This window comes from Oryzias latipes, chromosome 19 (genome assembly GCF_002234675.1).
Source record: "Oryzias latipes chromosome 19, ASM223467v1".
Classification (NCBI taxonomy): Eukaryota; Metazoa; Chordata; class Actinopteri; order Beloniformes; family Adrianichthyidae; genus Oryzias; species Oryzias latipes.
This window is the reverse complement of record NC_019877.2, coordinates 813,870-829,512: the sequence shown is the minus strand read 5'-3', so window position 1 is coordinate 829,512 and position 15,643 is coordinate 813,870. Positions and strand designations below refer to the sequence as shown.

Here is a 15,643-nt window from a genome sequence, read left to right as displayed (position 1 = left end):
ATCTGGCTCTCTTTCCTCTTCTTGTTTGAATGTCGTATGCTTGACTTCTCCACTTTTCCTTTAACTTGAAGGGAAGTTTTGAGAGCACAGTCTTCATGTTACTTGGATTGTCCATTTCATTCATAAACTCAATATCAGTCATGGTGTTTCGACATCCTACAAGGAAAAGAGCATAAGCTTGCAATGCCTTTCTGTCCTCTGTTTTTATCTGAGGCCAATCCAAAGCTTTCTTTATGTAGGCAGTTGCTATTTGAAGCTCATTTCCATAGTGTTGTTGAAGAAGTTTTCTTGCTTCTTTGTAACGTTTGTCTGGTTCCATGTGTTCACAGCTGCGTACAAGGTTTCGAGGTTCTCCAACAGTGAACTGCTGCAGATAATGCAACCTGTCTTGATGACTGTTAGTCTTACCTTCAATAACTTGATCAAATGATTTGATGAAAGAACGATAGTTCAACGGATCTCCTGAGAATACTGGAACATCCCTTTGAGGAAGCTGTGACATCATTTGCTGTTTGGCAAGCATTTCAGTTATGTCATTTTGTCGCTGCATTATTTTGCGAATGTCATCAGATGCAACAGCAGGTGCTACAGGTGGTACAGGGCTTGAACTGGCAGCTCTATGCAAGGAATTCCCATGCTCATTATAGAAAGTCTGTGGAATTCGATATTGGCTTATAGAAGGAGAGATGGTCTCTGAATATCTCTTTTCTTGATAACTGATTCTTTGAGTATCTGCTACGTCATTTATGACACTGTGGAATTTCTCATGTTGCTCCTTTGTGACATCTTGAGCCTCTTCATAATCTGCATAGACCTTTATTTGAGCTTCTGATGCAGCTATTTTGGCATCCAACTCTAACTGCTCTTTTTGTGCTTTCAGGCGGGTTTCTTCCATTTCAATTTCTTGTCTTTTCTTAAGAAACACAGCATGAGCTCGCAGTTCTTCACGTTTGGCTTCCAGCTTTAAGCGAGCAGAGCCTGTAGTACTAGACACTTGTGTAGATTCACTGTAAACTGAGCTAATCTTTTTGGCTCCGGAAGTGGAAGAAAGCACTGCTGAAATGCTATCGCTGGGTTGCACATCATCTTCACATTCAACATCACATTCCTTATTTCCACTCATCAAGCTATCTCCAAGCCAATCTTCTGTTTCACAAATGAAATCTTTCAACTCTTCATTTATTGGCAAAAACCAGTCTTTCTGATCTTCATCTGCCTCGTCCTCATGAAGAAGTGGCAATATTTCTGCATTGAGCTTTCCAAATTCTTCAAAAAACCTTTTGAAAACAAATAATGTTTCTTCCTTTATAAGCTGAGCATGCACTTTGTCTTTCTTTAGTTCTTCTATTTCTTTTTTCTTACGAATGAGCTGAGCCAGCTTTCTCTTTCTTTCTGTTTTAAGCCTTTCACATTTTTCTTCTGCTGCCTTTGGAGTGAGCTTTGGCGCCCTCCGGAGGCCCGCATGCGCATCATGCATTGTTGCGGTGACTCCAATTAACGGCAATTATGGCTCAAATTGTCGTCTTTTCTTGAAACAGTAACTCTTCTCACATATGTCAGCTTAAACTTCTTCTTTGAGAGTTTTAGCAAGAGCACTCCTCCAGTCACTGAAAACCATGCTGTGCGGCTTCAGGCTTATTGCATTGGCTCATTACTCACGTAAGTCTTGTGCGATGCTTCAACGCGGTGAGTGAAGAAACTCTTTCCGAGGTCCTCTTCTTATGGTGAAAAACAGTCCAGCGTTAATCTTAGACTTTTTTATGTAACTGCCGTTACAGGTACATTCGGTTATCTTGGGAAGCAGGAACCGTCTTTACACGTGCTTCAGAAAAAAGGGTCGTTGTTCTTCCTTTTTTATGGCATTTATTTTCTTGAATGGTAAAAATATAAAGTACAAACCACAAAAATACTCAAAAGCATGAATACTTCCTTACTGTAAAAATAACTTGTTCTAAACACAGTTTAAGCACGGTCTAAGATTAATGTGCTGCCGTGCTTCCCAAGTTCAAAACCAAAAGCCAATGCCCATAAAAGACACGGCGGCTCCCAAAATGCACCTAACCAATAGGAAGCTGGAACAGCTGCATGGCCAAAGAATGACAGGCACATGCATGCATTAAATTTAATAGATAACCGAAATTCAGCCAAATGGCTCCAACAATGACATCAATAGTTTTCTCAATAGCATAGATTTGCCTAGTCCAACAGAGGAACAAATCACAGCCCTGGAGTCCCCTTTTACTAAAGAAGAACTACATAAAGCATTAACCAACATGCCTAGTAAAAAAGCCCCAGGACCAGACTGCTTCCCAGCAGAATTTTATAGTTTTGGCAAATCTTAGCTCCCATTTTTCTCAGAATGACAATAGAAATTAAGGACAACAATTATCTACCTCCAAATATGAATTCTGCTAATATAATCTTACTTCTGAAACCTGGAAAAGATCCCACATCACCATCCAGCTATCGACCCATATCACTGATTAATGCAGATCTTAAAATAATCTGCAAAGCCTTGGCAGGAAGGCTGGAGAAGGTAGTTCCCTCTCTAATACATCCTGACCAAACAGGTTTTATAAAGGGTAGACATTCATCTACCAACATGCGCAGATTAATCAATCTCATAGATTATACAACCATCAACAACCGAGAAGCAACCATTTTGTCACTGGACGCAGAAAAGGCATTTGATCGGGTCAACTGGAAATTTTTAATAGCCACCCTGAACAAATTTGGCTTTGGAAAATCATTTATTAACTGGATTAAAATATTATATGCCTCTCCTAATGCTCGTATCAGAACAAATGATCAAACATCTCCAAGCTTTAATTTACAAAGAGAAACCAGACAAGGCTGTCCACTATCTCCGTCCTTATTTGCACTATTTATTGAACCTCTAGCTGCTGCTATTAGGCAAAGTCGAGACATTGAAGGCATTCAAACCAAAAATCTAGAACACAAAATACGTCTTTATGCAGATGATGTTTTACTATTTACTCCAAATTCACAATCTTCCATCTGCCAAATCATCTCCCTAATTAATAGATTTTCCTCAGTTTCAGAATGCTCCATAAACTGGTCTAAAAGCACAATTCTACCAATTAATTGCAATTATCTAAATCCGTTATCTATTAAAATACAAACAGGCAACATAAAGTACTTAGGTATAAATATCTCCTCCAGGCTTTCTGATTTATTCAAGCTAAACCACACCCAACTACTTATAACAACCGAGGCTGATCTCACTAGATGGAAAACTCTACCCATTTCTCTAATAGGGTGAGTTGCAACCATAAAAATGACGATTCTCCCCAAAATTAACTACCTGTTTTCAATGATTCCTTCCAAACCTCCAACTACTTGGTTCAAATCATTAGACTCATTCATTTCCCAATTCCTCTGGGAAGGTAAACCACCAAGGATTAGTTTAAAAACTATTAAAAAACCTAAAGATAGAGGAGGACTAGGCCTTCCAGACTTCCAGGACTACTACTCCGCGAACAGATTGTGTTATGTACAAAAATGGCTGAATCCTGGTGTGCTGGATGAATCCTGGCTAGACATTGAACAAAATCTCTGTGATAACCTAGATATTTCTAATCTACCTTTCTTCAGTTCTAAAATTAAACAACACAATTGCTTCAGAAGTTTAAACATCAGCTCATCGTTAACAGCCTGGTGGGATTTTCTTAAAAAAAACAACCTCACATTATTTCCATGTAAACTTACCCCCATTTGGAACAACCCTGACATTTTGATTAACAAAACCATGATTCATTTTGCTTCATGGAAGAACAAAGGAATCCAGCAGTTTCAGCATATAATTCAGAATAGAAAATTTATGTCTCTCTCAACGTTATCCTCAACTTATGGAATTAATATAAACAAATTTCTAGAATATCAGCAGCTTAAATCAGCTATAAGCACTAAATACTGCCTGACCCAAATAGACCAAGACCTTCCCCTTACAGTAACACATTTCATTGACCTTAAAAATCCCAAGCTCACCTCCAAAATTTACAAGATGTTATCGGACATAGATGAAACAATTTACTTACCCATGCCAAAATGGGAGTCTCAGCTATCATTGAATTCTAGTTATCAATTTTGGCTACAGATCTGTTTGAATGCCTTTAATATGAACAAAAGCCCTAATTTGCAACTCATTCAATACAAGATTCTCCACAGAACTCACTACACTGGACAGAGGCTATTTAAAATGGGTCTCAATCAGTCTGCTATATGCACACAGTGCATAGGTAACAACATAGACGACTATTTGCATGCTCTGTGGCTCTGTCCACCTGTCCAATCATTCTGGCGTAAGGTTTGTGAGGATTTATCAGTCTGGTTTAATCATAAGATTCCTGCTTGCCCCAAATTCTGCTTATTAGGTGACCTGAATAACATCAACATGGAATCTTACAAGGCTTATATGGTTCTCACCGCTGTATGTATCGCAAAGAAAACTATCCTCCTAAACTGGAAATCTAAAAATAATCTTAGCATCAACCACTACAGAAACCTCATGTCAGAGCATATTAGTTTAGAGATAATGTCCTCCACAAAAAACCTGTCGGCCTCAGACTCTCCCTGGCTCCAGCTGGTTAGTCACATCACCTAATAGGGGTGGGATGGTGATAGGTTGGGCCGGGTCCTGACTGGTTGGGTGGGCCGGGGTGGGTTTGGGGGGGGGGGGGGGCTCTGCCGGGCCTGCCGTTCTCCCGGCTCGGGGCTCTGGTTGCCCGTGTGGTGTGGTGGTGGGGGCGCACACTCTGCCGGCAACTTGGCAGGGGTTCCTGGGCGGATGCCTTCTGGGCGCGGGATAGGCAGTGCAGCTGACCAGGAACGGCGGCCGGGTGCCGTGCTGGGTGGCTGGTAGCCGTGGCGGGGGCCCCAAGCCCCCCCACCCCCCCCACCTGGGGGGGGGGCTTGGGGCTCTGGGACCTGCGGTCGTCTGCCCATGGCCGGTGTTTCGCCCGTGGCTGGTAGTTGGCGCGTGGCCTGCCCCCCCGGGGGTAGACGCCGCAGTCACAGCAGGGGTTAAGGGGTTCACCTGGGTGGGTTTATTTCATTATTATTTATTATTATTACTATTATTATTATAATTATTATTATTATCATTACTATTATTATTATTATCATTACTATTATTATTATTACTATTATTTATTTATTTATTTTATTATTATTATTTTATTTATTTATTTATTTGGGGGGGGGGCTGGGGGGGTAGCGTGCTAGTCCTTAGGGAGGTCAGGGTATGAATGGTGGGGCTGGACCCCCTGCCCCTCCGTTCTGGCACCGGGACCCTTCCTTGCTGTCTGTCTCTCGGCGCTGCGAGGCTCTGGCCTCCAACTGCGGCTGGCTTGTCGTTTCTGGCTGCCTGGCCGCTCTGGGAGGGGGGGCGCCTACCGCGGCCGGCTGGGGGGCCGGTCGCTCGGGGGAGCCGTCTCCCCCGGTTGTGCCCATCCGCCTGCTCCTCCCCGCTCTCACCCAAACAAATATTGCACACAGGCACATAGGGCTCCGGGAACTGGATGGGAGGGGTATGCTGGCGGGGCTCACTGGGGATGCCCCTCTCTGGGTACTCGTCGGCACCCGCCCTCCTCCCCGCTTTTTACTTGCATATTAGACACTCTGATTCATCTAGGGCCTTGTGGAGGGGGTCTGGTGGAGGGGGGCACGGTGAAACATCCGTGCTCACCTTACGCTGGCCCCCCCCACAATTTTAACTTCCTCTTTAGACACACACACTGCATGCTAGCAGCACACACACAGCAAATACACACCACAGTCAGAGGGACCCCGGAGTGGGGGGCTCTGCGGCTTGGCAGCGGTGGGGCCCCCCACACTGAGGACCTCCTATTTTACCCGCAGCACACACACAGCACTCCCACACCTCCACACATGGGTGGGATCGGGGGGGGGGCGGCCGGTCTTCACCCGCCTGGTCTTCTCAGGGCGGCCGGGCTTATGGGAATCCTGTCGGCTGCGGGGGGGTCGGGCATGCTGCGCTGGGGGTCTGCCGGCTGGGGGGGGGTTACTGCGTGGCGGCGGGGGGTGGGGAGGGTAACCAGATGATTGTGAGTATGTGTGCGTGAGTGCATGGGTAGGACGGACCTGGGGGCTGGCTCGCTGGGACCCTCTGGGTAATTCCCTCCCCATCACAGAGAGGGGAGGGCACTGAGAGGGTTGGGGAGGGGGGCTCAGATATTATGGCGGGGGGGGGGGGTTGTAGTGTGTAGGGTTGTAGGGTTATGGGGGGTGGCTGTGGGTGTGTGGCGATCCCTGGGTTGCTTAGGTCGCGTGCCTGGGCTGGCTTGCGGAGACGGGGCGCCGGTCGGGTGGTGGACGGCTCATGGGTTCCGGGGGCCCTGGCTTCGTCCCTGGCCCTTGTCTCGGTGTCCGGTGGCCCCCATGGCTGCCGCCTGGTACGCCTAAGCGCTCCTGTCTTGTGGCCTGGGGGCCGGGCACTGGGGGGGCCCCTGTACGGGGGCCCTCTCTGTGCCTGGCCGGTGGGGTGGGCGGTCCCCTCCTACCCTCCTCCCGGGCTGCCTGGGTGCGGATGCTCGGGGGGCTCCTGGCCTGGGGGGCTCTCCTCCCCTCTCCTGGTCTGGCTGGTCTGGCTGGGTAGGATCTGGTTCCCCTTATGAACACACGGTTCACGTCGGCAGCATGCATGTATCCCCACCCCCACGTGCACGTGCACACTGCCACACTGCTCCCTGTCTGCTTCATCCCTCCTCCTTACCTACAGTGTATTGATGGACAGATTTTTTCTTTTTTTTCGCTCATCTTAGTGTCAGATTTTCACCTCTGATGTAACATTTTTCTTTCCGGCAGATCTGGTAGAATTGTAACAGCTTAAAATAATAACTTATTCAAATCAGTGCTTGTGTCCCCCACCTTTTCACCTCTTCCTTTTACACTCTTCCACCCTCCCCTCACATTCTCCCCTCTCCCTCCCCACACACACTAAATGTAACAAATAAATAAAAACTAATACAACAAAAAGGGGTTTACACAAAGCTACACTCTAGTTTCTTGAAGCTATATAACCTCTTTTTGTGATAGTAAAACCTGTCCAACACAAAAAGCCTTCAGCTCTAATCTGTTTGCTAAGCTGTTGGACAGAACAAGTAAAAAAAACGAAAAAAAAAAAAAAACACAAATACATAATGGTCAGCAGTGATTCTTGGATAAAATGTGCCTGTGCATCTATTTATGAGAGAGATTCACACTAATACACTCTATTAATGATGCTGACATGCATGATATTCTTGTTATTTTAAATGTACAAGACTATCTATGAAACTTTCCATGTTATTTTGTCATGGAAGCCGATCTGTAATAGTGATGAAAGTCTGGCAAGGAAAAAATCCCTGAACTTTTCTTTGAGCGATATGGCGGCGCGGAGCGAAATATTTTAAAAATACATGGTCGTAGATGCATTCTGGTACATTCTGGTATAGTTATTCACTTCTTAATCAAGAAATTAAGACTAATTGGAGCAACATGATTTAACATTCAAAAAACCTAGATTGACTTGCCATTAAGGACTTGCTGGTCCTAAAAAAGAATTTGGATAATTGCTAAAAGTAACACAATCCTACAATGTAAGCTTTTCCTTAAAGCTGCAAAACATACAATTGCTGAAATATAGTAACATCAAAGCCCCAAATGGCAAAAAGAACAACAGTAACTATGATATTCCATGAAAGTACCTCATTTTTTTGAAGCATTTCTGCTTTAGAAATACTGTTTTCTCAAACTATCATTACATCAAAATATGGGATTTGCTTTAAACTATCTTTCTATAACATAATACATCAATTTTTAACACCAATACTTAGTAATCTGGGAAATATTAAAACAAACATACACACAAAATTAAACATTGTAAAAATTATTTTTTAAGGGGTCCAAAACCACCAAATACTTTTAATTAGTGTTAATAATATGTTTTTGAGCAAAACTGAACTAAATAATGGTAATTAGGCATAAGTACAAATAAATTAGATAGAGAAATGTATTCAAATGTTTCCGTTTTGATCAATGTGGTCTGCATTCAGATCAAGAAAATCTACAAGGGGGGGTTTCAAACAATGTATAAGCATGTTCCATACCATGGTCCGGTTGAATACTCGATTCTGATTGGCTGCTGGGTGTGCAATAAAACCTGATTCCGGTCACCTAGCTTAACTGATTGTATCACTGCACCGGCTTCTTTAAAACAATCGTTTGCTTCATCATTTGGACAAAAACAAGCAGTAAGAGGTGAACTTTCTCTCTGAACTGATGCTTTATTAAACCCATCGGGACGATCAGCATAGATATATCGCTGAATCTTGACTGCAGCGGTGGCGCTGCGCGACGGACTATGTTTTACGTGATGCGGTGCGATATAGTCTGTTTTTTGTGAGAAAAGCAATCCAAATCGAAAAAAAAAAACAATTAAGGACTAAAAACTGGTTGATATGTATTTCTTTTGTAAGTGACCATGGTATAAGCGGGTTAATGGCCTAAGTGTGCGTTATTACTTTAATGCACTTCGCGGAGGCAACCGTCCGACGAGAAAAAAAGTAATAATAACGCACACTTCGTCAGCCATTACCCTTACTTAATCTCTACATAATTTCCACCTAACTAATTGTATTAGAACGGAGAGGGAAATTCTGAACAACAACAATTGTACTCACCTCCAACATTTGTTTTGCGAATGTACGTTGAAAAGAAATCACCATATTTGTCTTTTTCCTCCAGCCAAGACCACTTAAATTTGTTTTTATCTTCTTCTCACAACAGAGGTCGTTACCACGCTCAATAATGACGATGGCCGCCAATATTTTAACACAAATTTAATCGCAAACTCTTCAGATTTGTTTGTGAAAGTTTAGCGTGGGTCCGCTGACCAAGTGGTACAGACAGAGCCAATCAGAGCCGTCGACGCATCCAAAAGCAACTAAAACGTCCCGTCATTGGTCAATTCGGCCGGGAAGACAAGACAGCCGGGTCCATAGAGAAAGCGATCCACGGAGAAATATAGAAAATAAAGCGAAAATTCTCCAATTTCAGACATTTTTTTCATCCGGAAGCGATTTCCGGATGAGGAGGGGGAGGTGGAATTTCCATCAAACTTCTCTGCACGGATGAACACAGTTCAGTGACGTACAGTAAATGCCAGAGTGTTATTGAATGGAATTCATGTTGAATGAACAGGATTTAACCCCACACTACTGTATTTTCAGTTACCAGTTAAGAAGTTATATAGACTTCATCGCATTAAACAAATAGAGAAAACTGATGAAGAGATGTCCTACTTAAATCGACAGATCCTTAAGTCAGATCTGGAAATTGAGATCCTAAAACCCAAGCTACAGGTATGGTGTGTATTGAGATTGGTGAATTCTATAAAGGTTTTGGATGAATATTGAATTCTTACTGTTCCTTTTCAATTTGTAGGAAATAAGGAAAACCAAATAAATTGTGACTTGAATTTATTCATTGTGGGATTCTTTTTTTTTCTTGTTGTGGTGGTTGATTCAATCTGAGAATGAATGGTGGCATATAAGGTCTCGGACCACCCTTCCATCCTGGAAATCTGGAGGGTGGTTGGGGTCTTCCTCTGGGTCTTGTATGTGTAGGGCAGGGTGTTGTTCCCCTCTAAATATGGCAATATTATGGAGAACTACACATGCCACAATGAAGTCGCAGGCCCTCTCAGGGGTGACCTTAAGGTGAAGTAGGCACTGGAAACGTGCTCTCAACAGGCCTATGGTCATCTCCACCCTGGCTCTAGTCCTGCTGTGTGTCAAATTAAAGCGCTGCTGTGGGCCTTGTTCAGGTTCTGGGTAAGGGGTTAGAAGTTTAGGTTGGCATGGGTAACCTCTATCCCCTAGCAGAAAGCCATCAATCTCTCCTGTATAAAAAAAGACAAAAACAAAAATAATATTGCTTATGTGCTACATTTAAGTGCATGTGTAAATGTAGTGCATACATTTACTTACCACATTCCAGTCTGTTGCTTAGGGTAGACTCACGAAATATTCGTGAGTCATGAACAGAGCCGGGCCACTTTGCTTCAACATTGGTGATGATATGTGCAGCATCACATATAATATTTACATTGGAAAGAATAAGACATTTCAAATATAGCATTGCTAGGTTGTTTCACCATCATAAACTGCATGTAACTCTATGTACCTGCACATTAATACTGTGGATTGACTTTCTGTTTACCTAGTCTGCCTCATTTTCAGTTGGTGCAATGATGGGTATATGTGTGTCATCAATGCATCCAACCACATTTGGAAAACCTGAAGGTAATTTTAATTATTATATCACTTTCAGAGGATGCAGTAAGACATTATTAACTAACTAACATAATTGTTCAGAATAGAAACATTTGAAGTGATTTGAACACTACAAACCAGCAATCCTGTGAAACTCCTCTTTGATGGCTCTCAGGGGTTTGTGCCCAGAAAACACTATAAAAATGTGCAGAAAGCGCTTGAGAGCGAGGCACACTTTCCGAACAGCTCTGCATACAGTGGCTTTACTAATATGCTCCGCATCTGTCATGGTGCCTGCCAGTCTCCTCCCCCTTCCAGCCCTGCTCTGCTCCTGACTCCAGCTGTGACTAATCAACTCATCAACTCACCTGCTTCTTAAGGAGACCCAACTCCAAGAGTCTTCGCCAGTTCGTTAACCCTGATGGTGCCTAGTCATTCAGTGCTCCACGTCTGGCTCCCTTGTCTAGAACCACGCTAACCTCGTTTGTCTTGTGCCTCAGGTTTTTCATGCCACAATTGTCACCTGGAACCTACACCACCTTGAGCTGCAGCTACCTCCCAGACGCCGACGCTCTTCGGCCACAGCACGCACTGGTTCTGGCTTCACTGGTCCTCCAGCCTTGCCACTCACAAGAACTCCAGCAACACCCCTCCTCAAGACCTTCAGTCACACCACTCTCAAGATCTCCAGTAGCGCTGCAGCTGCACCTCTGTCAGCAAGAGCTACAGCTCGCTCAGGCTTCTCCACCACGCTCAAAGCCACACCTTCTAGTCTCGACCTAGCCACGCTCCTCCAAGCCTTCGCCATATTCAGTGACATTAAATTACATTTATCCACTTACCTGTCTCCTCGTACTGGGTTCCAGCATCTGAGTCCGTCTCGTGTTCTGACCATGACAGCATCCCCGATATTGTACAGAAAGCTTCCATTGGCAAAAAAACGTAAAGCTGCACAAAGTATCTGCTCGGATGTAAGAGCACGTCCACGATGGCTGATGTTAGTAATGCAAAGCTGGATAAGATTGTGTATATATGTAATTGACTGCAACAAAAAACGGTAACGCTCAAACAAAAACGTATGGGGAAATGACAAGGAATCGAGTCTAGGTCTCAAAATCCTCGCACGACGTAAATGTAATTCTGTACAAATGAATGCAGCCTCCTTGTCTTTTGGGTCCTCCAAAAAAAGGACAAGCCATTCTTGTCACTTAGACCGTCTCTGTGTGACGGAAATGTGGGCAATGAAGGTTAAAGCGAAAAATACCGCTTCGTCTTTAAAAAGGGGAGGGGACCGGCAGAAACCTTGAGTTTGGAGAATAAAACCTGCTCCCGAATAGGTTAGCTTCGCAGCATAAGTAACCGTGGACACTGACTCCGAGTATATGTGACCATCACAGTGTGGCCTAGTGAGGCTGCATCAGCTCTGCAAGACTGTTTCCAGCACACAGACTGGCAGATCTTTAGGGAGGCAGCTTCGCATGAGGGGGAGGTGGACCTGGAGGATTATGCATCAGGAGTCCTCGGGTACATCAGTAAGTGCACGGAGGATGTCACCAGCACCAGGACTGTAACGGACTACCCCAACCAGAAACCCTGGCTGAACGCAGAGGTGCGGGCTCTGCTGAAACACAGGAATGCTGCGTTCCAGTCAGGTGACAAGGTGGCACTCAGAGCGGCAAGAAGGGAGCTGCATGCTGGGGTGAGGAGGGCCAAGGCCGCCTATGCTCAGAGGATTCAGGGACACTTTACGTCGAATGACCCTCGGAGTATGTGGAAGGGCATTAAGTGCATCACAGATTACAACACCAGAGATGCACAATGCCCTGAGGACCCCTCTCTACCAGACGCACTCAACCTCTTCTACTCCCGCTTTGAGGACTCCAACACCGCCCCTCCCAGCACCAAACTCACCATCCCACCTGGCGAAGAGCCCTTCAGTGTGACGCCCGCTGAGGTGAGGAGGACCCTCCAGAGGATCAACCCTCACAAAGCTGCTGGACCCGACAATATCCCTGGACGGGTGCTGAAGGACTGTGCACACCAGCTCACAGAGGTGCTGACAGACATCTTCAACACCTCCCTGATGCAGGCAGTGGTCCCCACCTGCCTGAAAACCGCCACCATCATTCCAATACCCAAATCATCCACAGTGACAAGTCTGAATGACTATCGGCCGGTAGCCCTGACACCGATAGTCATGAAATGTTTCGAAAAACTGGTCATGACCCGCATCACAGAATCCATCGACATCACCAGGGACCTGCACCAATACGCATACAGGTCAAACCGATCCACAGAGGACGCCATCTCCTCTGTGGTCCACACAACCCTCACCCACCTAGAGAACAAGAACGCGTACGTTCGACTGCTCTTCGTGGACTTCACATCAGCTTTTAACACCATCATCCCGCAGACCCTCACCCAGAAACTACACACACTTGGACTGAACCCCACTCTGTGCAACTGGGTCTTGGACTTCCTGACAGACAGACCGCAGTCTGTAAAAATCCGCAACGTCTCCTCCTCCCCGATCACCCTCAGCACGGGCTCCCCCCAGGGCTGTGTGCTGAGCCCCCTCCTGTTAACCCTGCTCACGCACGACTGCACAGCGAGTCACCCCAGCTGTCTGATCGTGAAGTTTGCGGATGACACAGCTGTGGTTGGACGCATCTCCAACAACGATGAGTCTGACTACAGGCAGGAGGTGGAACATCTGGAGAGCTGGTGCAGAGACAACAACCTCTGCATCAATGGGAAGAAGACCAAGGAGATGATCGTGGATTTTAGGAAGGACAGATGCTCCCCTCCCCCCATTCACATCGGAGGGGACGCGGTGGAAGTGGTTTCCAGCTTCAGGTATCTGGTCAAGAAGGCACACCAGCGCCTCTATTTCCTGAAGAGGCTCAAGCGAGCTGGGATGGGGATCCCAGTCCTGACCTCCTTCTACAGGTGTGTGGTGGAGAGCGTCATGACCTCCTGCATCACGGTGTGGCACGGCAGCTGCTCTGCGGCAGAGAGGAAAGCTCTGCAACGAGTGACCAAAGCTGCACAGAGGACTGTGGGCTGCAGCCTGCCATCCACCACTGACATCTATACGACCAGGTGCAGGAAACGGGCCTCCCACATCCTGAAAGACCCCACCCACCCCTCACACCCTCTGTTCTCCCTGCTCCCCTCAGGCAGGAGACTGAGGAGCATAAAGAGCAGGACCACCAGACTGAGGAACAGTTTCTTTCCTGAAGCAGTCAGACTGCTTAACTCCGGTTGATCACTGCACCCCCCCCCCCCCCCCCCCTATGGACAACAAGCTAATTCCCAAGTGCAATATCACAGGGCTGTGCAATACTTAACATAAAATACTGTGCAATTTGAAAAATACTTCTGTGCAATACTCATCAGGAACCACACCATAACAGACTGATATTTTACTGACATTATTATTGATATATATTATTTATGTCTGAATGTAAACGGCTGGCCCGGGACCAGAGAGCCTAATTTCGTTTTATCATGATAAAATGACAATAAAGTTTCCTGATTCCTGATTCCTGATTCCTGAAGTTACCTCTCTTTCAGAAACGGGTTTGACTTACTCTGTTTACTCTGGTTTAACAAACCTCCCATTCTGAAACGGAAAACCCAGGGTTTCCCTTATTTCAGGGTTAACGCACTCAGAGTTTACACTTAACCTCCTTTCTGAAACAGGCCCCTGATCTGTAGTTTGAACTTGTATTAGAAATGAGAAGGGCGACACCTTCTGGCTGTATCCAGAACTGCATCTTCTGGTCAGAAAAGTGTTGAAAAACCTCAATTGTGTCTGTAAAATGTCTGCAGCTTTTTTGTCTGAAGACATGAATAAAGTCTGGATTTGATCCTTAATGAATCTTCATATTTCTTTGTCCTTCAGTCTTTCTTTCAGTCTCAAACACACTGGTTCATTTGATCCTAATGAGAACATGTGTGAGGCTCCAACATGGCTGCCTTCACTGCAGGTTCCTCTTCACAGCGTGTTTGTGGATCAACACACAAACAACAACGCATGTTTACAATGAAATGGTTCAGTCCAACATTTGAGATTGTTGCTGTCAGACCTGCAGACCATGAAAACGGTTAAAAACATAAGGAATAGCGGTTGTTTTCATGTCTTTTTGAAAACAACCACATTTAACGTCGGTAATGTTTAGAGGACTTTTTTGTTAACCTTCCCCTCTTGCAAACGTTGGTCAGTTTAATATTAATACATGCAATTGTGTTTTTCAAAGTGAACTTTTGTCTACCTTTGTATTGATCAAGTGGTATAGGTTTATATGGGATTAAGAAAGTAAGCAGTGCTAGAAAATTGTGTTTCCAAAAATTAATTGTTACATTAATCTAATTCAATGTCCCTGATTTCATTTTCATGTAGCTGCAATCCTGCAGGAATTAAAAGAACATGGCAGCAGCTAAAAATGAAGTATAAAAACATAATTCAATCAGGTCAAATTTGAGCATGTCATGGATGTAGGCTTTGTTGACAATATTTGACATATGAAACATCTACATAGCAATATCTAATGTTGTTTTCATTGTATATATGTAATTGACTGCAACGAAAAACGGTAATGCTCAAACAAAAACGTATGGGGAAATGACAAAAAAATCGAGTCTAGGTCTCAAAATCCTCGCACGACGTAAATGTAATTCTCTAGGATTTAATACAGCCTCCTCGTCAATTGGGTCCTCCAAAAAAAGACAAGCCATTCTCGTCGGCAGTCTGTGGCTGAGACCAGGTCAACACTCCTGCAGTGCTCAGCTGCAGCAAAAAAGACACCCAGCAAACGTGGGGGGGGGGGAGAGAGAGAGAGAGAGAGAGAGAGAGAGAGAGAGAGAGCGAGCGAGAGCGAGAGAGTGAGAGAGAGAGAGAGAGAGAGAGAGAGAGAGAGAGAGAGAGAGGGAGAGCTGGAAGCTCTCTCTGACAGGTTGCCAGAATATGGAGAACTTCTCAGCAACTTAAATAAGGAGTTTGATTTGCGCTTTGTGGACTTTAAGAAGACTGCAGGTGACATGGAGCTTTTTTCTCAGCCCTTCAGCGTGAGTCCCGACTCAGTTCCAGAGCATTTGCAGATGGAGTTGATTGAGTTTCAATGTGACACAGAGCTAAGACGCAAATTTGTATCACTACCCTTGAGGGATTTTTATCCACATGTGTCAAAACAAAGATACCCACAGATGAGAAAAAATGCACAAGTGATGCTATCTCTGTTTGGCAGCACCTACATTTGTGAGCAAACATTTAGTCTCATGAACCTGAACAAGATCAAACTCAGGGGGACCCTCACAGACTCACACTTGCAAGACATACTAACACT

The 15,643-nt window shown here is 44.9% G+C and overlaps 1 protein-coding gene across 1 annotated transcript; it reads right to left on the bottom strand.

Annotated features, from left to right (window-relative positions):
* Positions 1-9,518: 9,518 nt before the first annotated feature.
* Positions 9,519-11,499, bottom strand: LOC110013880 (putative nuclease HARBI1; the record flags this gene model as incomplete). Its single annotated transcript, XM_023949428.1, is given in 5 exon segments — positions 9,519-9,922; positions 10,011-10,122; positions 10,207-10,319; positions 10,434-10,569; positions 11,194-11,499. Coding segments are annotated over 5 exon segments (1,044 nt in total), but the record flags the coding sequence as incomplete, so codon positions are not given.
* Between the last annotated feature and the right edge of the window lie 4,144 nt (positions 11,500-15,643).